Source organism: Tubulanus polymorphus, chromosome 3 (assembly GCF_964204645.1).
Source record: "Tubulanus polymorphus chromosome 3, tnTubPoly1.2, whole genome shotgun sequence".
Lineage (NCBI taxonomy): Eukaryota > Metazoa > Nemertea > Palaeonemertea > Tubulaniformes > Tubulanidae > Tubulanus > Tubulanus polymorphus.
The window spans coordinates 26,746,695-26,773,524 of NC_134027.1; the positions used below are offsets into that span (position 1 = coordinate 26,746,695).

The following is a 26,830-nucleotide window of genomic DNA, read 5'->3' on the forward strand; positions in this document are numbered from 1 at the left end:
GAGCCTACACTTGTTACACTTCACGCGATTGGTTGAAAGTTTTACCCAGACTCGTTGGAACCAATCAAATCAGTCGTTACAAATCCGTCGATAATCCTTGGCGACCGTGACGTCATTTCCTAAACAAGTATGGCGGCGGTGTCAGAGTGAAAACAGTCTTTACAGCTAAATTGTTCCACTTATCACTGGTTTATCATTGATTAACGGTAAGTTTATCATCTGAATAATCTTAGAAATACTCATCTTTACAAGTTGCAAATAATCTGTTTATTTGACTCGAGAAAAGCAGAATAATTTAATGCATTTTCAGACTAAAAGTTCACAATCAACTCAACCTCAACTCTCTCCTCAACTCCTCGCTCAAGCCTGTCCAGTTTCCTCTGTGTACATTTCTTTATCTTTGTTATCATGTTACTGCTGTAAGTGTTTGGTGGTGATGATGGTGGGCGCCGATTCAAATTCACAATCGGCTCAATTTCCTTTTTTTCAGGCAAAGTTTAAAATGGCCGACGAGGAGAACGTGAAGGATGTTCCGATCGAATTACAAAGTGAAGAGATTGTAACAGAAGAAGCAAATGTCGATGTAACGGAAGTAACTGATGATCAGATAGAAGATAACAATGTAAGTGAACACCTTTCTCCTCTCCCCCTGGTTCTCTGTGTCGAGTGGTGGCTATAATAGTTGTATCAATAATGAATGTGGATCATTGAATTGATGTTGTTTCTATTACAGATTGATGAAGTGGAACCGACCTCCGCTGCTGCTGAAGGTGAATAATCTAGTTATTTGTTTTGTTAAGTTTTAAGCATTCTAGAAATTATTGTTAAGATGTTCGTTCATTTTGTTTTGATGTTTATGAATTGTTGTAGGAGAATCAGGACTTGTTGTAGGAGATGGAGGAGATAGTGAGGCGGGTGATGGGAAATCTGGGGATGAGGAGGTACAAGATGAAGAGAATGGGGAACAAGTTGAAAATAATGTGACTGTTGGGGAAGTTGGGGAACAAAATGTGGAGCAGGTCGATGGGGAACCAGTTACTGAGCAAACTGAAGGCGAACAAGTTACTGAACTGGGTGAAGCAGAACAGACTGCTGAGCAGGTTGAAGCAGAACAGACTGCTGAACAGGTCGAAGGGGAACAAACTGCTGAGCAGGCTGAAGGGGAACAGACTGCTGAACAGGCTGATGGGGAACAAACTGCTGAGCAGGCTGAAGGGGAACAGACTGCTGAACAGGTCAAAGGGGAACAAGTTGAGGTGAAAGCTGATGAAGCAGAAAAAGAAATAGATACAACGCTACAAATGGAAGAAGGAGGTTAGACAATTAACAACACTATCTGAGAATAACTCATAGAATAGCAGATAACTCATCGCTCTAACTGACTGACAAATTGTAGCAGATAACTCATCGTTCTAACTGACTGACAAATTGTAGCAGATAACTCATCGTTCTAACTGACAAACTCTAGTTCTAACTGACTGACAAACTCTAGCGTTTTCACTAACTACCTGACGAAAATATCACAAACTGTATGACGAACTTATCACTAACTGTCTGACAACTGTTGAACTATTACCGGTTTTTATGCTAAATATCTAACGATTTTATTAACTAAACCGATGTTCTATATTTCAGTAGAAAAAAGAAATTATGATTTCCATTTAACCCTGATTTAAACTGATCACAATTTCAACCAATTTCTTCTTGATATCGGATGTGTTTATATTGAAGGTGCGCGTGAAGATGCAGCAACTGGAACCGAACCGAGTGATGAAATACATGAAACGGATCCTCATGCTGTATCACCTCGAACTCAAGCTAATCTTACCGCTACTGCTACTGGTAAATCATCATCATCGTTTATCACTTCTGATTTTTGTAGACAAATGATATTGAGAATTTGATGAAAAAAATGAAGAGAGTTGTGTTGTGTCAATTCAATTGTATCAGCCATTTCAAAACTTATTCTGAAAATGCCTCTATCCTCGAGGTTTTTCAATGTTGTGGATTATATCTATTACTATCTCCATTCATCATTACATCTATAGATAATTCATACTCGATATTCTATAATTTTGTATTCAGTAAAGTTTGTGTTGATGCCCAGTGGACAAGTCGTAACGATGGCCTGCAGTCTCGGTCAAACATTGGGACATCTGAAAGAACATTTTGCAGCCGAGTTGAAAGTTCCTCCATCAGTGATAATGTTAATGTTCGGAGGTCAGTTAAATGAATGTATTCCCGTTATATCCTTTTATTTGTTTGATTCGGTCGTTTTAAGAATTTCATTGTTTCTACGAATACCGTTAGGTCGCAACATGGAGAATGGTATTACGCTCGCCGATCTAGGTGTCGGTCCTAATGGAACTGTGCAACTAGAAATGCAATCGGCAGATCCAGTGAATACTCCTATACAGGGATATCGACCGAGACAAGAATATCACATGCCAGACGTTATATCGGTGCGAGTTCAGACAGGTAAATATTCTCAATCCACAAAGTTGCTCCGTTGCAATTCAATTCTGTAAAATCTTAATCTGTAATATGACTGTGATATACAATTAAGAAGCAACGAACACGCATTGAAATAGATTAGCTAAAATAAAACATCATTTAAATATCATGAGGTTAATGAGCAAAACCCACTGGTGATTTGACAGTTTATTCAGACAGTTTTGAAGTTTTGACTTATCTTCATCAGCAGAGAAACTATTTTTTTTTCGTTTCTCATGAAGTTTATAGATTGTTAAATCATCAACTGTGGATTTTGTTCTTTGTTCATTAACTCTGAAATGGTGAGAATTAATGAGATTGATATCAGTGTACCAGTCATCATTTTGTGTCAACACTAGGGTAATTGCTATAGTAAAGAACAACAAAATTGTTACATCGAAGAATCTGATGATTCACTGTTATCATTGTAGATGACGGCACCGTCAAAAATGTCGTGGTCGAAATTGAAAGAGCGACAAAAAAGAAGCCGTATTTAGGCGGATACAGACATAAAAACAGCGGCGTCGAGTATCACCACGCGTCGGCGCAGACTATGAAAAAGATACGAGCACCGACTGCGGTGGAGCGAAACTGCAGAGACACGCAAACAGTTCAAATAAAACACATCGTTCAACAAACAACGAATAACATGTCGACTCAAATGACTGGTATCGGTGTTTACGTGTCGAATGTGCAGGATAAACTAATGACACCTGGAAAATATACAACCGCAGATGATTATAAATCTATGTTACTTGAAAAGGTTAGAAAAATATCACTTCGATATCAATGATAAATGGATTGTATTCAACCAAAAATTCATTAATTCTTGTCTATAAATTTTTGATTAGACTTTTAGCAGTCTTTAAGCTACAGTAGCTGAAGTTGAATCTACAATCATATATACCTACAGTAAACTTCACCTAACTCCAGACAAACTGGGGCCGGCAAAATCAGTCCAAGGCAAGGGAATTAATTCTAGCCTTTAAGAATTTTTGATTAGACTAAAGCAGGCTCTAAGCACCAGTCTCCAGCTGTTTAGTGAAATCCACAATCATATACACAGTGTACAGTAAACCTCATTCATTGATACGAGTTTTTATGAATTTTTGATTAGACTAAAGCCGTTTTTATGCACCAGTAGCTGAAGTGAAATCCACAATTGACAGTAAACCTTGTCTAACCCGCACAAACTTGGACAAGCAAAACCGAAGTCCGGGTTAAGGATAAGAAAATAAGTTAGAAAGTCAGAAAAATTATTTAGTTAGTCAAAAGAGTTAGTTAAAAAGTCGTCCTGAGTTAGCCATGTCTGAGTAAGGGGAGGTTAACTGTGGTTACTTCAGCGCTGCCTGTCTCTTCAGACATATTCATTTGAAGGTTTATAAGGTGTATACATGAGCCTATGTTCGTTGTCTTGAAATTAGTAAATGATGTTTATCAATGTTGTATTTTTAGATTATAATCATTCAGAAGTACTACAGACGTTGGCTAGCTCAGCGTTACGTGCACAAACTCATCGAAGACAAAAATCGTCGTCTGGAATGGGAGAGACAAGAACAGATCAGAAAGAAAAAAGAAAAGGAAGATCGAATCAAAAGAGAATTTGAGAGAAGAATGAATCCAAAAACTAAGGAGGATTTCGATTTGTTGTACCATGCATTAGAAAGTAAGTGCTGTTTTATACAGTTTAGTATTACAGTCTCTAGGGCATGGTTTTACAGATTGGTATTAACTTTAACCCAAATTCATTTTCAATTGAATTAACCCTCAGGTTAAAGTCCCCCCCAGGTTATAGAGTTAAAACTGGTCTATAAATCTGGACCCAGTGTGAAAGAGAAACTAGACTCAGTAAATTAAAGATTGGTCTAAGTAAAATGATCCATCGAGAAAGTGTTGAAAATTTTACTCTAAGGAAAATGGGGGGGGTTAAGTACCTCATGAGTCTATAATGAAAACACCGGCCTCGAGTAGCAAAGATTTATTCATGTGAATTAATTGATTACTTCTAGAATGGAGACAAGAAGAACTAGAACATATAAATAATACATTAACCGGAGCTGAACGTAAAGCTGCGTTGTGTCAACTGTTAGAACAAGAAACACACCTGATTGGATCAATCGGTCGACACAAACTGGAAGCTGACACCGAAAATAAACAGAAACATATACAGAGTTTCCTAGAAAAGGTAACGATGATGATTGTAGAGCATTCATGAAATACATCTTTAGCCATAGGGTTGATTGACCAAGCTTCCCTTTGTACATACCAGTAATGCATGATATTGCTAAACATCTGGGACCGGTTCCATAGTCTTGGCTTAGACTTAAGACCATGTTAATTCTATAGCCAATCTAACAACTTGGGACCAAACTTATGGAACTCGCCCCTAGGTCTAGTTTTATAGACTGGTATTATCTTTAACCAAGGGGTTAACTCAATTGAATATGAATTGAGTTAGCCCCTGGGTTAAAGATAATGCCAGTCTATTAAACCGGACCTGGCTGGAGTTTGAAGGTTTTAAAAAATCTGCATATTTTCGCATTGGTATTTATGCTTATTTCTGAAATTGCTTTCATGTTAGGCTTCGTCGCCAAAAAAGTGGAGAGGACGCGATGGCAAAATGACGGAGATGGATACACCGTTTACAATCCGTGCTGCGGAACTGAAAGATATTTATAACAGCATCACGATGAAATATCTCACACAAGACGAACGATTAGACGTTTTACTTACGTTGAAACACACTGTAAAGGTTTGTATTTCTGTCACTGATTTCAGCAGAAACAATATATATATATCCAAACCTTTAAAATTGAAGTCTGAAATGTTTCCTTAAGCTAATAACTCAACGTTTTGACTTTATCTGAATTGTTGTTTTAAGGGGCCAGTCCCACTATCATAGATTAGACCAATCTAAAACCATTTTAGTTATGTAGTCAATCTAACAACTTAAGGCTATAGTCTAGAAATTGGAGACTACTTCTGGACTTTAGAAACTGGGCCAGAAATTACATTTTTGAAGATGATTATAGGATAGAGCTTAAAATTCAAATGAATAAAACCTGAAGGAATCATTTCCGACTCTTCACACTCTTAATGTGGCATTTCACATATTATCAGTGTTTCATCTGTGGTTATATGTAGTTGTTGTATTTTGTAGGAACACGACTGTAAATTAACACAAGATATAATCGAGTTGATAGATCGAGAAGCCGATTTATTGATGCGAGGAGTTAAAGAAGATAATCTAACCGGTTTGAGGAAAAGAATATCAACTTTGTTCCTTCAGTATATCAAAACACCGACGTTTAATCCTGAGGTTACCAAATTACTGAAGGTAATTCAATTGATTTATGTCGAGAAATACTGATTTGATATATTTGATGCATACAGAAATATTGAAGAATGTTACTGAGGGTCTTACTTTTAATAACTGATTAATTTGAATATTTTCTTTCATATTTCAATGAAATGTTACTAGAAAAAATACAATTTGTTGCTGATTGTACATTTTAGAGGTTGACCGCCTTGTACCTAGATAAATGTGAATGTTTGATATGTTTAAACATGTGTTACTGTGTTAAATAGGTTCCTCAAGATCCAGCTCAGCTTCGTAAAAATATCTACTACTGCAACAGTTGTAACCAATATCTACCGTCAACGGACTTCCAACTTTCATCCAATTCGAGAAATGTTGGTAAATGCCGTAAATGTCAGAAGATTGACAATGACGCTCGCGTTAGACAGGATTACAGTCAATATAGATATATGTTGAATGCTCTGCGAAAGTCTGAAGAAGCGATGGGCGACGGATCGAAAATTGCCTTCCTTTTACAGGTACTTTTTATGTATTCTTGAAAAATATCCAGTTAAACCCACTGAAAAACATAGCTCAGGGTCCCATTTTTACGAAAAAGTTAAACTCAAAATTTTGGTTTATTTGCTATTGGTTACTTCATGTTTTCAATGAGGACAACAATTCAAACTTAACCGCTTTAGGCTTGAAAACTTTTTCGTGAAACCGGGCCCAGATCAGCTAACAATCCGATCAGATTGCCGATTCGTTTGTCTTACAACCTTAAGAGCGCTCTTGGTTTGGTGACTGGCCATTTTGAATGCTAGTCGTCATCAGTGACTGTTAGCCATAATTGATTGCCATAATCAATACTGCTCTGAGTATGCCTGGTGATGGCTAACAGTTGTTAGCCGAAACGTCGCTCCTCAAATATAATAATTCTGATATAGAATTTTTCAATCTTGGCGTCGTTATTGTGGGATTTCTCTTGTTATCATCATACACGGATATTGTGTATCTTCTCGTCTTATAAGTTTCACTGTATCTCAAATCCAATTAACTAAGTGTAAGTCATCATTATGATCATAGCTATGATGACTTCAGCAAGTTCGTTCAATTCCTTCATTCCGTTGAAAATAACGGTGATAATTCTAATTTCAGGAAAGCGATCTGCGTTATTTGGTGGAGAATGTTTGGAATTCTCAGAGTATGCTGAGCGCGTGGGACGATTTATACGACCTCGTGTTGATACGATGGGATAGAAATGAGGAGTGGTCTCCGTGGAATTGTATTCTCCTCACGAAAGACGAAGCCTCCGCTCACGTTAAATTAGAAAATTTGGAAGAGGTGAGTAGCGAATATTTCCCGTAAAAAACAAAAATAATTCCTTCATTTAGTTCGGATAAATATACATTATCTTAATCATCAATCATTATTTGTTTGACAAATTTATGATTGTATCACATTCAAAAGCGAAATTTCATGAAAGACCTTCATTTATACAGCATTACAAAAACGACAATTCAAATCACAGAAATTGTCTTAGAGTTAAGCATTCATTTAAAACGAATAAATTCTTCACGATTTTTGTGCCTAGAAACCTCTCGATTACAAAATCTAATAATCTTTACATGCTTCACTCTATCATTACATATTTACAATATTTCTTATCTGCCTGCTGTTTTTCAGGGTTACGGTAAAGTGTTTATGCATAAAGCTAATCACAAACACACGCTCGCGCGCAACTATTTCTCCAGATTACCCGGAATGGCTGAACTGATGCACGCGAAAGAGAAAGAAAACCAAAAAAGTCGCGGACCTTCAGTTTCCGGTCAACGAGTTCCAATCAGAGCACAGTAATATCACGATCTATCTTAGTAGAATATATCATGTTTCAACTGACTAGTTACTAGAAATAGAAATCTGGAAAAATCTGAATGTTTTACTCAACATTTCTGTTGATATTCAATTTGTGTATATTACATGGAATAGATCGATATCAATGAAAGTACTGTGATATATTTGTAATAACATTCATCTTTTAGTTCTTAAACTAGTCGACTTATTCCGTCCATCAAAGGTTCTTTTTATACATGAATAATCATATTTCTTATGATAGTACAGCAAACCTCACGAAACTTCGACAAACCAGGACCGGTAAAATTGGACTGAGTTAATCCAGACTAGAGTTAAAGATCGGAAATATGCTTTCGGAAGTCAGAAAATGATTTTATTTTTTATCTGAGTTGGCCATGTCTGAGTAAGGTGAGGTTAACTGTAATATGAATCTTGAGTATCTATCTCGTTTATCTCGTTCAAATGAACCAAATTGAATTATTTACTAAGAAATAAGAGTAAAAATTTTTAAATCAATGTTATCAATATGTACATAAATAATGATTGTTTAATGTTTGAGAATAAAGAATTTTTCTTCAAAAACATTTTGTAAGTCTTTTTAAACAATGGTTTACAGCATTTTGACATTGACGTCTATGAAAGCAACTTGATTTAAGCAATCGGAACATAAAACATCTTCATGACAAACATAAGTAGACTCTTTTAAACCCAAATTACCCCCAAGAAAATGGCCTCTATAATATATAACAATGTGCAAATTTTCTTACTCCAATTCATCGTGACAATGACCCATGATTCCCCACTTCGAAATTTGTGAGAGAACATATTGGTCCCACAAGATCTAAGGCAAGCAGAGTCACCGGTAAAGTAATGATTTCAATAGCAGACTCGAAGGACATTTGGCAAAACACATCGACTATATCTTGTAGAGCTCACCTCAAAAACAATGAGTTGAAAGTACAGTAAATACTGCAAGATCACAGACAAGCAATAGTAAAACTGAAGATAGACAAATTACGACATCATTTGCAATTTCAGAATGATTCGAATGTGATGGAAGGTTAGAATTTAGTTTTTTAGCAAGTTTCGAATAAACATTTTACAATTCCTCCTTGCAGTGTTAAGTCACTGTATACATCATCAGCTCGAAAAGGAGTTTTACATACAGTTTCATCATTTTCATAAACAGTTTTACGTTCAGTGGCATCATTTTTACAAACGGTTTTACGTTCAGTTTCATCATTTTTATCTACAGTTTTACGTTCTGTAGCATCATTTTTATCTACAGTTTTACGTTCAGTTTCATCATTTTTATCTACAGTTTTACGTTCAGTTTCATCATTTTTATCTACAGTTTTACCTTCTGTAGCATCATTGTCATAAACAGTTTTACGTCCAGTGGCATCATTTTTATAAACGGCTCTTTCTTCTGTAGCATCATCAAATTCTTCCTCTTCACTACTAGTACTATCATCATCATCATATGTCGTAACTGTCATGGTGTTTGAATTTCCAAGCTGAACCCCTTTAGCATGATAGATATTAATGACAGTCCCGGGCAGTATATCAGTGCATCCTTTATCACGACTTCTGCTAGTTTGACTCATACCTTCTTCACGTTTGTTTTTTTGTTCTTTCAAACTAAGTTCACTTAATTTCTTCGTTAGATTCATCGAGGCTGCTGCGTCGGTTTCAGCTTTCCGCTGATGCGAAATTGCCATTTGTTCCTTAAACTTTTCAATTTTCCAAAGTTTTAATTCGTGTTCATCTTTTTTCTCACGCTCCCTTTTGTATTGTTTTTTCAAATTCATAATCTTCACGAGATTTCTTTTTTGAAATTTTTCAAAATACGTTGTATCGCTGGGACATGATTTACTGGGAATTGCTTTGATTTCAATTGGTTTTATTCCTCTCAAACCAAACGGAAGATTCACATCTTTCATAGTATCTAGACAAATCATCGGTAGAAGGCACCATCTTTTATCCGGATTATCGAACATCTCAGCGACTGCATCTTCTTTTATCAAATCGGAGTGGAAACCGACAAAATTTTGCGTAATGTACATCATCATATATGTACTTTTATTGAAACATTCCTCACGTCGTTTTAACCCCTGATAATACAGACAACTGTCGTCTTCGGTACATATTCGAGGTTTACATTCTAAAGACTCTATTTCACCTTTTAGAATGTGCGCTTTCTCTCTATCATTAGGATGATATAACAAAATAGCATCGTATTGACCCTCCTGATACCAATCAGGGTCATCTATACCCATCTTTTTAATGAACAGTCCAACATCGTCCATTGTTGGTTTTTTTGTTGGCTCCATGATCAATGGCACTGGCAGGTATTCTGAAAAATTAAAAATGATACCGTATTATGTTGTTGATATCGTAATTTGGGTTGGAAGCAATAAACTTTAAAAAACTTTGATAATAAGTAAAAAGTAAAAGAGTATTGGCAATTGTAGGCCTACTGACTGGCATGACAGGCATGACTGGCATGAAACAAATAGTTTTGTAAATTATACTTGTAGTGTAGGTTACAGGGGCCTTACACGAATATTTATGACCCCATTATCGTAGGTAGTACCTATCAGGCTACTGGGGTCAAAATCGTTTTGTGTCAGGCCCCTGTGTGTGTGGCTGTGGTGTTGTTAGGCTAAAAACTAAAAAGACAATCAGAAAGTCAAGAACATAGCATTAAAGACTGCAAACAAAGATTAATGGAACCAGGCGACTGTGGTGAATATTGATGTTGTCTTTATTTAGTCAGTAACCTGTCTGCGGTTTAGTTTCACGATCGGATATTTTCACAAACCACATACATACGTTGGTATAAGCCCATCCGATTATAAAAAGCTTACCACCAACGATTAGGTAACTAACTAGTCTTTATTCTACTTACTGCTCTCTATTTAGAAATCGTTATTGTATCTTCCTTGTAAGAAAAGTGGTGATAACCTCTAAAATTTATTATTTAGATTATATTATAGATGGCGTTACGGGACTTTACCGGGTTTTCCCATTTTTTTAGGTCGTCATTAGTCCCAAGACGAGTTTGTCGATGACGTAATTGGTAAATAATAACATAACCACGTGCGTGAGGAACAGACATAAATACAAAAACTTTATTCAACCAATTCTGTGCGCTGAATTGTATGATCATAAACAAATTGCCGCAATCTTTTCCTTCGTTATCATCTTTTGTTGATTCTTTGTTCAACATTATTCAAAAACGAATAATCACTAGTTTGTAAATAAACAAAATGAATTATTTACTTGCGTAGAAGTAGTAATGCATGTTTATTTTCTTGCAAGACTTATAATGATAAAATCAAATAACTCTTGCTAGTAGACTATATGATGTGTTTTTAGATACCCATTCAACAATAGCCGGAATCATAGAATAGTTCTAAAGTTCTTCAATTCGTCTTAAATTTAGTATGATATGTGAAACTGGGTCTACTGAAAATTCGAAAATCTGTCCTATTTCAGTAGTATGAACTAACTGATAGCTTATCGTAAGAGATTTCAGAAAAAAAACAACATAAAACACGAAACAAAACATTCTTTATTTTTCTTCTCAGATAAGCCCAGTAGAGTTCGATTCAGACCGACATGTCTTTTGCAATCCTTCACAGTAAAGAATGGATTAAAAAACGATGTTTTAGGTCAACTGCCAGTCCTTTCTAGTCCTGAGCCCAGTTTCACAAACAAGTTCAACTAAAATTTTTGGTGTAATTGCCATTGGTTACTTCATGTTTTCAATGAGGACAACAATTAAAACATAACTGTTTTAGGCTTAAACTGTTTCGTGAAACCGGGCCCTGATCAGACTTTTTATCAGGTATTTACTATCAAGCCCGACTGAGCTAGGCCATCGTCTGATGCTCTCTCTCAAGTCAAGTTGAAATAGACATTTCCAACTGCTCTAACAGATAAGAGCGCGTACCAGGACGCATGTGGTTATGTTATTATTTATATATGACGTCATCGACAAACTCGTCTTGGAACTAATGACGACCATTTTTTTATTACGGCTCTCTACTGGATTAGCCGGTTCCGGGACTCGGACACTTTGTGGGTACGGCGACGACAACTTGCAGTCGGTTACAAGTTCACACGCGGCGAGCGAGAATACAGAGTCCAGTGGAGCCTTTGAGAGATCGTTTAACAACGGAACCGTATTTTTAAACGTTTTTAACAAAGAAAAGGTTGGAAAATGTATATGTATATTATCTGAAATGTTTATTATGTTGGTTACAATTGGATAAATTAAACTTTTTTGTCAGAAAAATGTAAAAACTCAAGTAATGAACAAGTCAAGTTGAACGCTCTGGATAAATACAACTATTTACCAAACAAAAACGACGAAAATTACCTACGACGTGTAGTCGTACGGTGTAGCCTAATATTGACACTAAACCATCTTTCATATTTTATATCTTTGAATTTCTAGTGTAAAATGGCAGAAAATGGTGATGGTGAACACGAATTTACCAACGATTCTACGACATTTGACGACGTGTCTACAGAAGGTTTAGGTACCGATGATGTTGATGTTTCACCAGGAGACACGACTGAAGATACAAATCCAGAAGATCCAGTAGGTTTTATATAAATCATGTTTTTCCATGATAGATTTTGATTTCTTTTCGCTTTAATAGAATGAAATGATAATATTTGTAGGAACTTGAAGCAATTAAAGCTCGTGTTCGGGAAATGGAAGAGGAAGCTGAAAAATTAAAAGAAATGCAGAATGAAGTCGATAAACAAATGAATCTTAGTACAACATCGTCTTCTGGTCTAAGTAAGTACATACTATATAATATAAAAAAACAATAATCTGATTCATGTGAAATGTAACAAAATGCAAGTTTTTCAGAAAATTTTGATCCTTTTTATGCAATATACCAGGGGCTGCAGTTGCTCAAAAGTTGGTAAGAGTTAACCAGTGGATAGTTAACATAGTGACAATTAAAATTTCATTGTTACTATGGTATTTAACCGCTGGTTATTTTTAACCAATTTTTGAGCAACCGGTCCCAGGGTGCTTAGATTTTATGATCGAGCTACGAATTTAAGTCCACGAAATTTGATTTTAATTGGTCAGAATAAGACTATGAAAATCTGGAAAAGTTATGTGAAAATTCTAGAGTCCATCGATCTGATCAGTCACAGCGTAATGAGTATTTCTACAAAGTAGTATTTATTTTCAGCGAGTCCATTATCGATGTCAATGGAGGAAAAAATCGACGCCGATGCCAGATCTATACACGTAGCTAATGTAAGTGATTATCTGGATACAGATTTCAGAAACAACAATGAATTCAGTTTGGACGACGGAAATAAACGAACGTTATGATAATTTGCAGGTTGATTACGGTGCAACTGCTGAAGAATTAGAGCAACACTTTCACGGTTGCGGTTCTATAAACCGTGTTACGATTTTATGCGATAAATATACCGGGCATCCTAAAGGGTAATTATTATACGACGATAAACGGTCGAAATTTATTTCGCTCTCCGCTAATTGATTGTTATTATCGATAGGTTCGCGTACATCGAATTCGCGGATAAAGATTCAGTCACTACGGCCCAGGCTTTGAACGATTCGTTATTCAGAGGTCGACAAATAGCGGTAAAAATAAACTAAAATCAAACTCATTTATATCAATGATAATAATGATAATGTATTTTCTTATATAGCGCTTTACTTCAGTATAAAACTATATTCAGTAATTTAAAACGCTTGGAGAAGTTAAAATTTACAGATGGCTAAGATTAGTTGCAGTCATAAACTTTTCCATTTGCAATAACGGGACAATTGCTCAAACGTTGGTTACAGTTAACTGGTGGACAAATACCAAATTCAATTGTCTCTGTGGCATTCATCCATCCAATGAACTTTAACTAGCTTTCGAGCAACTGACCTAAGTGTAAGTCTTAGTTGTCATTTGGATATTTATCATCACATAACTGAAGTTGTCTCAATTTTTTAGTCCAAACTTGTAATTGCAAATCAATTAACTATTGCTTTAGTTATCATTTGGATCAGTCATCGATTTAATGACCATTACAGCGAAGACATGTTTTGCAAGATTAACTGTATCTAATATTGGGACCCTGAAGAACATTCATTCCGTTGAAATGCTAAGAATGTCGCTGTTTTTTTTTTTTGTAGGTAATGGTGAAACGAACGAACAGACCGGGTATTTCATCGACGAACCGACCTCCGCGTGGTCGAGGACGAGGTCGAGGCAGAGGTTATAATCCGTATTTCTCTAGTTCATTTTCATCGTCGTACCGACCCCGTGGTCGCGGAATGTACAGGTCAGTCGCTTTCCATCCTATTCTAATTCTGTCTCTTCTAAGATTTCAATCAATTAAATTTCTTGTATAATATTTTCATTTAAATATTTCAGATTCACGCGTTTTTCTTTGTTATACATATACTTTTTCAGCAAATCAAATTCACTGTTGAAGACATTGCATGTTTTATCTCCTGATCTTAAGTTATGAAAACTGTAGTTTGCTTCCGTATGATGATTTATATTATTTGCTCGTAGATGTTTTTCATTTCAGAACGCGCAAGTATTTTTTCTAATCAGAGACATGAGAGTAAAATTGTAATTCTATTGTTTTCTCTATTTCTCAGACCTAGACGACCGTGGTATTCTCCGTATTAGATGTTGTTGCTGAAGCTTCACACACAAAATAGTAAATTGGCAGAAAAAAAAGAAACGAAAGAAAAAGAAAAAAAAAAGCAGTCAAAATAATGAATGAAAATTGATGAAAAAAAATATATATATAAAGAAAAGATACTGCGAAAAAATAAAAATATTTAAAAAAAAAGAGATGAAAAAAGATACTGCTAGAAAAAAAAATACTGCCAAATTTAGAATACCTGTTCATTGTATACTGATACTACATCTTTCGATTTCAGAATTCAGAAAACTTTATCGCGATTATTGACTGTTTTTAAAGGCGAATGGAGTTTGTGTGTTAATATGTTTTTTGCAGGATATTTTCTCGTGCGGTGTTTGTGCAGATGTGACAGCTCGGCTCATAATGTGAACGTTTCTGCTTCTACTTTACGTAATTCATTATTTCTGATGAAACCTCAAACTTTTTAACGTGTAAATATTGTCAAAAGCTGCGGTTCATGAAATTGAAAACTGGACTTCTTACCGCAAACGAAATGAGCACAGCATTCCTCGGAAGTTTGCATTTAATCTGATGAATATTGATAGATAGCAAGTTATTTCAAGCTATTCTTCTATGTAATTGTACTACCATACATAGTTGTTTGTGACTGTTTTATGTCAATATCTTCATTCTGCTAATCAGAAATGTTCACTTGGCGTAGATTTCAAATTTTTCACTACCTGCTTCATTCTATTACTCAATGTTCTGTAAATCTTCCATCCAAACTACTAAAAATGATAATCTTGTGTTTGTCATTAGAACTGATATAACGTTTGAAATTATTAGTAGTGTGAAAAATAAGAGTCAGTAATCTGAAGTTGAAATATCATTTGGCTTTGTTTTAATCTTTGGTACAATCATAAATTTTGTCAGAAATGTCAGATTTCCTTTTTAGTTTGAAAAAAATAAAATCTTACATTATTCACGTGCCTTTAGTTTATAACTTGTTGTTTATTTTAGTATGGATTTGAGGAATATCAGTACAATGGATCTGAGGAATATCGGTACAATGGATAGGAGCATCAGTACCAGTTGGACAATAAGAGTACATGGAACAAACCCTTTTAAGCCCTTTTAAGAAAAGTATTTAACCATATTGTCCTCCATTGTGTAACCAGATTTGGAATAACAAATTTCAACATTTGTACAAAAGCTAAGTTTTATAACGATATGCTGTTCAAACATCATGAATTATAGGCCAGGGTATTGTTAATGATCATGAATAGACCACATCAGACTGGTCTTCACAGCTAAATGCTCACTAAACTGATGACCAGTCTCACATAACACATTCGCCACAGTTCAGTGATTAGCACATTTGGCTTGAAAATTGGGTTCAAATCTCTGCAGAGCTAGAGTTAGGTCACAGCTACATACACATTTATTCTGAATAAGATGAATATATTTCTAGCAGGTTTTGGTTTTGGTTGCACGCAAGAAAAGATTTCCATCCCTTTTGGATTCCTTCCAATTTCGTAAGCTTTTTTGGGTTAAAAACATGAAATTCATCTGGCGGTATGATGGGATACAACTAAGTTTAGACGATTTTAGGTGAAAAACTGACTGACACAAATAAATCATCATTTTGAAAATAAATGCTTTGTTTATTTGCATGGCACATATATAACAGGTAATGTACATGATGAAACTGAATTTAGGTTAGTTCTACAAGCTTCAATATCTGGAACTGAAAATAGCTAACATTTCTTTATGATACATTCCTATTACATGTACAGTGTTATAATGATATTCGTCACCATCTATATACAATAGATTGCAGTACATACAACTCTCAATCACTGATATCTGAAATAATTAACTATCGTCCAGTTATTGAAAAATAAGACATGAAAATCAAATAAACATTCTGCTCCAAATGCCCTAAAACATTGTCCGCATGTTTATACGTCGAAATATATGTGTGTGTGTGCAAAAACAGATTATAAATGCTTACATGATAAAGCAAAAGATTTTGATGTAAGTAAAAATAAAAATATTTTCATTTAATATATCTACACGTACATAACATTTGAGTAAGGTAATAATATTCTGAGAGAGAGAACTGAATTTCTTCATCACGAGATCAATAACGTCACAAACCCTGCTTCACTTGTAAGTAATCACTGAGTACTCTTGCAGCTTGCGGTTTATTCAATCTACCGATTGTTTTAACTCTTCTTACTCAGTATTCAGCCAGTTTTGCCAGCTGTATTTCAATATATATTCTGTCTCTATAACAGGGGGGCCGAACCGGAAATCTGTACTCGCGACCTGTGAACTTTTCGAGCAGTTGACACGATGCGACACGTCTGCCCGATCTTCAGAATTTGTGCTCAGTGAATCAGCAATGTTTTAATCGATACTAGCAGCAGTTGATGCTATGTAAGTTCACCGTATTCCGAAACTCCATGATTCGGCGACCCGAGTCTCATAACCCCTACTGAGCGATCTTTAGACGCCGTTACCAGATCTACAATAAACTCATTAAGGAATAAACGAAGAGACAAGAGCAGGGGCGATGCTAGGAGGTTCCCTAAAACGTCCAGAAAGATTTGGCATTGAGCTCATTGACACTCAGTGTCTTACAGAGGGAGAGAGTTAGGGGGGATGTGCTCCCTCTAATCCTCTCCCCTCATAAGACACTTCTTGTAAATTTACAATTCTCTCAACGCTTCAGCCAACTGTCATTTGAAGTTTGAAACCCCTAGTTAAATCCCTGGATCTTTAGAAATATTGGTAGTAAATTGTAAATAAATGGATACATTCATCGTATGGAGAAATATCCATATCTTCAACATCGGCTTTATGCGTGTAAACATCTCCTAAATACTCGTGATAATCGGGCCATCTACGATACCGACGTATAACACCTCTATCACACGCCGTGTATAGCATACTTCCATTAGAAGTATACCTTCAAATAAACAATACATTCACAATTAATCAAATGCACACAGTACTATCTTTACTTATTAGAAACTTTACTTATTGGTTTATAGACTGGTCTTAGATCAAATCCTTGAGACCAAACCTTGATAATAATAATAATAATTTTATTTTCATCATATGTCATACAAGAGTAGTATCTTACATTGTAGGAATTCTCATAGTTTTAAGATATATAAGATGAGGGACACAGTGCAAGCCTAGGGCTGTACGAATAATTACTAAGGCACATTGCCCACTTGATTGGAAATAATGTTCCAGTGCCTACCTTATTTTCCACAGGGGCATATCTCCGTTTTCTTTAAGTTTTTCTTGAATACCAGAATCAGGAAGGTAAGCGCACGCGTAACTACCGCCCATCATTATCAAACCTATATCAAACAAATAAACAACAATTATCAATCGTATTCGAAGTGCTGGAATTCTAAACAAATTATAAATATGTTTCTCTTTTCTTCTTACTCGCGAAACCATCATCTTGAACGGATCCGTAATGTTCAGGTGTAGGACATACACTGTTTAAACTATGACCAGCGTCAATCGCGTGAACTATTTTACCATCGAACGTAAGAACCTGAAATTAATTCAAAGAGAATCAGTTTATACATCATTGGTTTATAGGCCTATATTTATCATACACGCTATAGTGGATAGATAGTGATGATAGTGATGATGCCAGTCAACAAATTATTGTTTTATAGTAACTTAAGATTAACTCTATCCATGGTAAGCAATCTTTATTATATTCATTACTATAAAGAGACCATAAAAATTAAAGTTTTCCTTCATTTCATCAGTTTTCAAGCAGACCTGTCACCACAGGTCCCGAGAAGCTCTGCAAAATGGCGCGAGCTGCCGTGTGAGGTCTCGCTTCAAAATTATTGTTTTATAGTAACTTAAGATTAACTCTATCCATGGTAAGCAATCTTTATTATATTCATTACTATAAAGAGACCATAAAAATTAAAGTTTTCCTTCATTTCATCAGTTTTCAAGCAGACCTGTCACCACAGGTCCCGAGAAGCTCTGCAAAATGGCGCGAGCTGCCGTGTGAGGTCTCGCTTCAAAATTATTGTTTTATAGTAACTTAAGATTAACTTTATCCATGGTAAGCAATCTTTATTAATTCAAAGAGAATCAGTTTATACATCACTGGTTTATAGGCCTATATTTATCATACAGACTAGAATGGATAGATAGTGATGATACATACTTTACACATGCCATCAGCACCGGCAGTCAACAGGATCCTACCACGATCGCCCCACGGCCATGTTTCATGTAGGAACGTCACATCTCGGATGTTATCTGTATGAACCTGTTTTATTTTGAATTTTTAGAGAATGAGTTAAGATAAGGAAAAAAACTTCAGCTGATTTTCAACCACATACACAATTGCCACAGGGGCTTGTCACATTTGATAGTAGATGGATTAAATCAGTATCCCTAATTCTTTTTTATACAGGAATACAGGGGTTAGTTATTATTGATACTGGTGTGATCCATTCCTATCAAATGCAGCTTGTACATATAGTGGCCTATTTCTATCCCTCCTCCAGAAGTGTATGAACTTCACTCCTAAACCTAAAGCTACTTACATCATTGATAAAATCGAGTGGCAATGGCATTCGAAAATCGAACAACGTCAAACCCTATAAATACAGACAGATCAGAGTTCATTCATTTAAGAGCAGCGAGATTTCGGTTTACTGGAAACTATTAGAGAAAATACCTTTCCATTTACGCAGCAGCAGACGGCGATGTTAGGAGCGAGAGGATCAGCTGCAAGTCCTGTTCGATCTCGTCCATTAAACGCACCTAAAATACATTGAGATTATAGTAAATATTCAAACAGTTTTAATATACTCTGTTCATTTGTGATTGGATTAACTAATTAACTAATGACGTCATTTGAATAAGTTGTAAATACAATGATAGTTTGATCATATGTTAGATGTATTAGAATACTTGCAATTATCATATGATAAAATCTGAGTTCCTCTTTCAATGTCAATCATAGCGAGTCTTCTAGCAGTCGTAGTAGCAAGAATCTGAAATAATCAATCAACTCAAATATCAAACAAACCGCCTTTTATTTTTGTTTGGTGGCTATTTGAGTGAACTCACCCTGGCTCCGTCACAAGTAAAACGCACTGCGTTGATATTCCTCGCTAAACTTACTGTAGTTATCTAAACAAATATAAACAATAACCATTAATCAGAAATCCAGTTGTGCAGAGACCAGAAGTGTTCATAAGTTGCCAGATTGGCTTCAGAATGTTGAAGAATCGGGAAAAAATTCAATTCTCATGTGAAATACTTACAGCATAACTTTGAATGTATTCAGCTTTTTTAGCTGAATAAAGATTGACTTTACCATCATAGGCTCCGGAACAAAACAAATAGCGATCCTATTAGTGAAAACAGATCATATTTATAGCCTATATAAGGAAATGTATCTAAAACGATTGCAAATATTCTGATAGAAATTACCTTCGGATGAAATGCGACTCCTCTAACGCTACCCTGATGATAGCGTAGAAACTGAACCGGACCTTCTCTCTGCATCTTCTTCACATCTACAACAGGTTTACTGTGGGTGCCTGTTACAACAGATTCAGAGACAATATCAGTCAACTCCAGATTAATCAAGATAGATTTCAACAAGTCAGGTCAGTAACCGGAATAAAGAGTTTTAGAATCATAATCAGATAATCTATACACAAGCCTCTATCCGATGAAAAAGGAACAGCGAAAAAGCATGGATGATAACTTGTGTACAAAACATTAGCCTACATTTACAAAAAAAGATTAATTGAATTGGACATGATGGGAGATAAGTCTCAATTTTCAGAGGAGAAACAGTTATTTCTATCCAATCGAGTCATTTGAAATTACGCGAGTAAGTGTGAAATAAAATGTAGAACTTACATAGAATTGAGTGCAATGAACTGAAGCATCGAATAGGCGAATATCAGAAATGAGAAACCCAACCAACCAGGAAGTGTAACCTTTCTGAACCCGGAAGTGAAAATCGAAGAAGAAAAACATTGATAAAATGCGGAATAAATGGTGTATAAATTACAGACAGGTGACGACAGTATATCGAACAGATAACTCACAGTTAGAACTGATTATTTAGAAAGAAACTAATGTTGACAGAAACTGGTTAGAGGCGAGTAGAATAAAGAATATATAGCCATAAACAAGACGCACTAATTATCGAACTAAACCGACTGTAAAATAGTGAAGATCTTATGATCGTTGAAATGGAAAACGGTTCGACAACGACTCCGATAACGAGTACAACGAGCGCCGTTATAACTCCGAATGCATCGATATCACCTCAACCAATACAAGAACACTTCTGTCAAGCTGTTCTGTTTGATGAAATAGGGAGTGGTGACAAGTGAGTCAATTGATCATGAGTAATATTCATTTATCCAGTTTCTTTTTTCAAAATCTGTCAAAGACCTATTTCTATCTTTCAGACAAGTGCGGATATGGGATTTGATTATATTTTTGCCAAACACAGTTTTTCTTATTTTCCTGCTCTGTCAAATTCGTCCTGCCTGCAAAAAATTGAAGAGTTCCCAAAGTCCGATATTCACGGCATTCTATGGTCTCGTAAGTAAGATATGAATCTATCTGCTGTAAAAGGAATAAAAGCAATTGTTTTATACCATTTGTGTTTTGTATTGTAGGTATTGTCAGTAGCTATAGTAGGTGAAGTTAGATGTATTGTATCAATGAGTGTTAATGCTGCTAAAGTAGCTGGTGACGTAACTGATAGGGTAAGTTATCAACCTCATTTAACTGATTACTAAAAAAATACGGATTTTGAGATGATAGAATTTTACATTTTGACTTTTCCCTATTAAGGTTCTATGGTTGCTACTTCGTTTTTCTCTACTGGCTACAGAGATGTCGGTGCTTGTATTTGGTCTAGCATTTGGTGAGATAACCCATAATCAAAAAAAAGATAAACTATGAAAGATTTCCAAAATTTATCGTCACTATCATTTATTTGTTTCCGATTGTGGGTTTTTCTGCTAACCGCGATGAATCATTTTTGAGTGTTATGTGATTATTATTTTCAGGTCACCTCGACAGTAGAACTAGTATCAGACGTGTGCTATTTGTAACATTCTTTCTTGCCCTGATTTACTCTGTAGCTCAGGTAAAATATACAAGTGTTCGTAGTTCCATAGATCTTCCTCTAAATGACTAGTTTGTTTATTTTCAATGCTTCGATCTTGCAATAGGAATAATTTTCTTAGTCATTTGATTACAATAGTTATTTCTTGAGTCCCTTACAAATCCACCATACCTGCAGGGAATGAAACAATTTCAGTTTGATTTTGAATTCGGAATTAGCATGATTTTTTCTAGAAACTTTTGTTCCAGTTCATGTAAATAAACATCGATCTAGCCTGAATGTAGACCTTATTATCAAATCTTAACTGTCAAACTTGGACGTGATTTTAGTCCCAAATTACTTTTTGTGTGTTTTCCATATTAATGACAAATTTTCTTAACTCATTCTCAGGGCACATTAGAATTTGTGAAGAAGGACAATCGAAGAATATCTTCACCATCGCATAATTTTGATATTTTCGGTCACGGAGGAATGATCTTCTTTTGCGCGAGTTCTTCTTTCTTTTTTATTGTAAGTACCCGGTGTAATAGAAATTCATAATTCTCAACGATTTCCGATGAAATACAGCAGAATTTTGCTTTAAACATTTTCAGATATATTTTGTGATATCTATTCTTCCATTGTTGAGCCTTCCTTCACGATACCCGCTACCGAGTAAGTATCTAAGCTTTCTAATCTCTCATACAGTAGAACCCGCTTAATCCAGATCATTTGGAACTAACAGAATCTGGTTTTATGAAAAATCGGGATTAAACATCATATTTTACATAGGGGTCATTCATTTATTACGTACGCATTAGGGGAGGGGGGGGTCAGTGCAATTGCCTACTGTAAAGCTTAATGTATACGAAGAAATGGCCGATTTTGCGTACAGAGGGGGAGGGGGGTTGATAAAGTAAAATTTTATGCATACGTGATAAATGAACAATCCCATATGTAAGTGGGGCTGTTAATAATAATTATCAGATCAAAATTCTGATCTGAACTGATCTGAATTAAGTGGGTTTGACTTGCTGGTATACTTGAATTTTGAGAAATCCTATTTTGTTGATATTTTAATTATTTACAGCTCGAAGAGGTTTCTATTATTACACCGGTTTTCTGTGTATAATGAATGCTGCTACTACTATTGGGAGTGCGTTAATATATAGTGAAATCACTGATGGTATCTGGTAAGTGATTCATGATTCTACCTTTCTCAAATAATCAACTTCGAATGGGAATCCTTCTCCTAATGAAACTTTTTACGATTACTTTTCCAGTGTAGTCGATGTTACAACTTTCATATATTTCGCACTTTTCGCTCCTTTGATTTATGGTACATTCCTTCGAGAATTCTTCAAGTAAGTTTCTACATTCAGCATAAAAACAGGGTAGTCACTGTATACGTTTGACTGGTTTTATAATTAGAAGTTATGAGCTTTGACAACTAGTGCATAGCTTCATCTGGTTAAAGACTCATTAACTTGATAAGCTTTCATTAAAATCAGTTAACCTACACAGTACGACCTGTTAGTGGTTTATTGATTTGACACTAGGTTAACATTTAAGCGGCCTCAGTAATGTTTGATGTTGCATTCACTATCAGTAAAAAGCTGGCTCGAATCCTGCTGGCTACTTACAGTGTGTTTACAATGTGGGCAATACCTAAAAGCTGTGGTCTCATAGTGAGGTTAAATGAACAACCTAATAGGGTTATATATAGTCTTGGGAAATCAAGATTTGAATGCTGTAAAGCAAAAACAAACCAAACTGAAAACTGAAATATCTCAATTATTACATCTGAAATCTTTCTATTCTAGTAGGATTGATAATTTATAACTTGTCTCTGATTATTGAACTGATATGTTTTGTGTATTTGATTATCCAGAACGGTTCTCCCGACGAGTATACTATTCTCGTATAAGACACAGATCGATGAATTAGCCGATGATGAAGTGATTATGCCTCATCAATCTTCAACGTCTGCAACCGATACATCCGCGACTCTGACGATCTACGACAGCACGCAGTTTGACACTAATTCATGTAATATCACGCCGAGTCCTAATCCGTTATATATGGTCGCCAGTATGCCTGCCGATAATTCAACTTACGACTATAGCATTAATACTTGAATTAATGCGAGGATTAATGCCGTAAATGACATATAATAAATGTACACACACACAATGAATGTAAGATCTGATGAACACTGTCTCGCGATAATATTGATTCATTCCAAATACTGCAGTTCGTAGGATAAATATCGATGTAGTATCTTTGAACAAATTCATGTATATGTCAATGTAATAATGTTTTAATGTTTAGTATAATGTTGCATGAAGATTGGATTATTTCCAACTCGGCACACTGGCCCGCTATGCTTCCCCACCTGCTACAGGTCATCTTTGCAGATTAGTGCTTGGATATTTTTGTGTGAATATTGATGCTAAACTAAATAATGATATGTACATTTTTTGTTGAATGTTAAATAAAGATAGTAAATACTGCTATGTTAACAATAAACAATACTTATTGCGTTATCTTATGCATTAAATTCTTAAATCGAGATATTTTTCATGAAACTGAATAGACTATATATATATATATATATATATATATATATATATATATATATATATATATATATATATATATATATATATATATATATATATATATATATATATATATATATATATATATATATATATATATATATATATATATATATATATATTTGCCGTAGAAATTAATATGAGGTAGAAATCTGACGCCCTTACAAATATGTGCCGGATCGGTGATTTCGCCCGCAATGGTGTCATAGGTTTAACCGTCACGTGCTGCCGCTATATAAATTAATAGTGGCGAACATGAGAACTAACTCAACTTACAATATTCCTACTGTGGCATGCGACTTCCGCCCAGCACGTGCTGCCATCTATATATGTAAATGTGGCCCCAATTTCGAAAACAGTGAATGGCAGCGTGTTGATTAGTAAGTGTGACTCGCCTCGTTGCATATCGCTTGTTTGATTAAACTGATTTTGTAGGAAAACTGATGAAACTAAGAGAAAAAACAGTCGATTATTTAGAACCATAGCATACATGGGTGCATTCTAACAATGAGCCAAAAACGGTCCATTCAATTCATCTATTTCATTCTATTTATTCTGCTACAAAAAAATTCTCGCTCCAGTCCACGATCACAAGAAACGAAAGTAATACTGCCTGCAACACCCCTCAAAACGAAGCCGTAATAATTATTACTTCTTGATTCATGGATCAAAACTAGAACTAGGCTACTCTAGCACTAGCAGGGCCCAGCTCGAGCTATGCCCAAAAAATTGGAGAGTTATTAGTCAGTCAGGAACACTTTCCAAAAACGGCTTATTCTGCCAATTTCGGCGTTTTCCGCCAATTACGGCAGAATCAGCCGTTTATGGATCACTCAGTTTTGAAACTTTCACAGTCGTTTATGGCTTAATCAGCCAGTTTCAGCTCACTAAGTTTCGAGTTTTGCTTTAAAGTTTTTTGCGCACTTCCGGTTCAATTAGCGCATGTTGCCGATGACGTCATAATCTCGAGCAGACGATAAGCTTTCATATGACGCTAGGATGGAAATTTTTGAGCTAGGTAAAGTGGTCAAATTTACGTTTTTCTAAATGATTACGTCATATGAAGCCCAAAAACTCCGGGAAAACTCTCAAAACTACTACAGCATGAAACAAGTTTATTAATCATGATTTTTGTTAAAAATAAATTTGGGAACTAGTTTTAAAAACTATTATAAAGTTTTCAAGTAAACGTTGCCATGGGTACACATAAAAACATTCGCCATTTCTGGCGTATTCCGCCGTTTTTGGCGTAGTTAGTTTTATAATCATAAACTATTAAGCCATTATTGGCAGTCCCCTTGTTATATATGAGGATTCCCCCACCCACTTAGACGTTTCCCCTAGTGTCTACGCGGTACTTTTTTCGGAATAAAATAATTAATTTGCTGAGGTGAACGGATGTGTAAATATTATATGTTAAAAATAAAAATAAAATTAGTATTATTATAATTATCATTCTCATAAGACAAATCAATCATGGATGTATAAACTAGTGTATCAAAAATCTAGTTTTAAGTTTTGCCCACGGTCTTATCTTGCCTAATAAAGCATAGAATGGTTGAGGGATATATTGGACTGCATATGATGTTGGTTAATTGAAGGTAATTAACATCTTCGATGCCTCCAAGCTAATTGATGGATTCTTGTGATGGATAATGATTGAATGAATTGGTGGCCGATGACGTTACAACTCAAAATCGATACAGCTGTATCTAGACTCATTTCAAAATACAACAAACATTTTCGAAACAATTTGGGATACATGTATGTATATATTTATTTCATAGAATACAGGTATACAGAAAGAACAGAATTCAAATACATTTGCCATCGGAAACCCATACATTTATATTTAATTCTTTCTTGAAGCCTGGAACGGATCAATGAGATTAATTTTTCGGCGCAAATATACAAATGTATGCCAGCAGAAAAGCGATGATGTCATAATAGGGACTCCCATCGAACTAAGCATTATAAATAGCACCTGTAAAACTATCTAAGCTAAAAACGCCGTTTCTGGCGATGTAGTTTTAAAAACTGTAACAGCTGAAAACGGCGGAAATGGCGTTTTTTAAGAACAAGCCAAAAATGGCAGAAAACGCCGATTTCGGCTAAATTGGCAGAAGCAGTTTAAAACTGAGTAATCCATAAATGGCTGATTCTGCCGTTATTGGCGGAAAACGCCGAAATTGGCAGAATAAGCCGTTTTTGGAAAGTGTTCCTGACTGTTAGTTAACGTTAGTTCGTTATCTGATGAATAAATCCAGGTTGTTTCATGAATCAATTATGGATATCTGCTGACCAAAAACTCTGATGATACGAGTCCCTAAGCTTCAAGCAGCACTATGATCTTATTCAATAATTTTATAAAATTTTGGTTGTTTTTTTTAGATTTTACTTGTTCGAAGAAATGGCAGTAAAGAGCATCAATGGATGTTACTCGACAAAGAAGTGCGCTAGGGGGTTCAGCTAGATTGTTCTTGCACGGAATACAAGGAATCGGAATATCCTATCGAGGAATCGGACGTGGGGGAGGAATCAAAGATTCCGCAGATAATAAAGACCTCGTTCAACCTGAAACGCGCGTGAAATCAGTGAAATCTTCTACGAGTTGTGACAAGGATTTAATCATCGATTCAAATCATTTCTCACGGAGGAAATCAAGAATAAATAGTGAAACTACCGCGGTGACTCGTTCAGAATCTGTGAATGAAATAGAAATAACGAAAACTTGCGTGAAAAATAAAGATCCGGAATTTGTGATAA

The 26,830-nt window shown here is 35.4% G+C and overlaps 5 protein-coding genes across 6 annotated transcripts; 3 read left to right on the forward strand and 2 right to left on the reverse strand.

Annotated features, from left to right (window-relative positions):
• Nucleotides 1-128: 128 nt before the first annotated feature.
• LOC141901432 (IQ motif and ubiquitin-like domain-containing protein) lies at nucleotides 129-7,648 on the forward strand. 2 transcript variants are annotated; one of them, XM_074788655.1, is made up of 15 exons: nucleotides 129-206; nucleotides 491-622; nucleotides 734-770; nucleotides 871-1,314; nucleotides 1,732-1,842; nucleotides 2,086-2,220; nucleotides 2,311-2,478; nucleotides 2,925-3,256; nucleotides 3,949-4,159; nucleotides 4,503-4,678; nucleotides 5,075-5,245; nucleotides 5,654-5,830; nucleotides 6,082-6,330; nucleotides 6,950-7,135; nucleotides 7,478-7,648. In XM_074788655.1, the coding sequence occupies exons 2-15, from the start codon at nucleotides 503-505 to the stop codon at nucleotides 7,646-7,648; spliced, it is 2,688 nt and encodes an 895-aa protein (XP_074644756.1). In that variant the 5' UTR covers nucleotides 129-206; nucleotides 491-502. The 2 variants fall into 2 exon arrangements, with proteins under 2 accessions (XP_074644756.1, XP_074644757.1); XM_074788656.1 differs by lacking the exon at nucleotides 871-1,314.
• Nucleotides 7,649-8,182: 534 nt separating this feature from the next.
• LOC141901433 (uncharacterized) lies at nucleotides 8,183-10,638 on the reverse strand. Its single transcript, XM_074788657.1, has 2 exons — nucleotides 10,557-10,638; nucleotides 8,183-10,001 (listed from the first exon to the last, which is right to left on the reverse strand). Exon 2 carries the CDS (start codon nucleotides 9,976-9,978, stop codon nucleotides 8,722-8,724), a length of 1,257 nt encoding a protein of 418 aa, XP_074644758.1. The 5' UTR covers nucleotides 9,979-10,001; nucleotides 10,557-10,638; the 3' UTR covers nucleotides 8,183-8,721.
• Nucleotides 10,639-11,770: 1,132 nt separating this feature from the next.
• Nucleotides 11,771-14,969, forward strand: LOC141901420 (polyadenylate-binding protein 2-like). The gene is made up of 8 exons (XM_074788634.1): nucleotides 11,771-11,865; nucleotides 12,111-12,257; nucleotides 12,341-12,461; nucleotides 12,871-12,938; nucleotides 13,027-13,133; nucleotides 13,205-13,292; nucleotides 13,836-13,984; nucleotides 14,310-14,969. The coding sequence occupies exons 2-8, from the start codon at nucleotides 12,117-12,119 to the stop codon at nucleotides 14,338-14,340; spliced, it is 705 nt and encodes a 234-aa protein (XP_074644735.1). The 5' UTR covers nucleotides 11,771-11,865; nucleotides 12,111-12,116; the 3' UTR covers nucleotides 14,341-14,969.
• A 992-nt stretch (nucleotides 14,970-15,961) lies between these two features.
• LOC141901984 (uncharacterized) lies at nucleotides 15,962-20,326 on the reverse strand. The gene is made up of 12 exons (XM_074789595.1): nucleotides 20,237-20,326; nucleotides 19,799-19,908; nucleotides 19,630-19,716; nucleotides 19,433-19,495; nucleotides 19,278-19,356; nucleotides 19,038-19,123; nucleotides 18,904-18,957; nucleotides 18,519-18,623; nucleotides 17,768-17,879; nucleotides 17,574-17,676; nucleotides 17,122-17,273; nucleotides 15,962-16,829 (listed from the first exon to the last, which is right to left on the reverse strand). Exons 2-12 carry the CDS (start codon nucleotides 19,871-19,873, stop codon nucleotides 16,738-16,740), a joined length of 1,008 nt encoding a protein of 335 aa, XP_074645696.1. The 5' UTR covers nucleotides 19,874-19,908; nucleotides 20,237-20,326; the 3' UTR covers nucleotides 15,962-16,737.
• A 2-nt stretch (nucleotides 20,327-20,328) lies between these two features.
• Nucleotides 20,329-23,975, forward strand: LOC141901982 (transmembrane protein adipocyte-associated 1 homolog). Its single transcript, XM_074789594.1, has 10 exons — nucleotides 20,329-20,714; nucleotides 20,797-20,932; nucleotides 21,010-21,099; nucleotides 21,188-21,260; nucleotides 21,406-21,485; nucleotides 21,855-21,974; nucleotides 22,058-22,118; nucleotides 22,534-22,636; nucleotides 22,727-22,807; nucleotides 23,335-23,975. Exons 1-10 carry the CDS (start codon nucleotides 20,563-20,565, stop codon nucleotides 23,579-23,581), a joined length of 1,143 nt encoding a protein of 380 aa, XP_074645695.1. The 5' UTR covers nucleotides 20,329-20,562; the 3' UTR covers nucleotides 23,582-23,975.
• The last annotated feature ends 2,855 nt before the right edge of the window (nucleotides 23,976-26,830 follow it).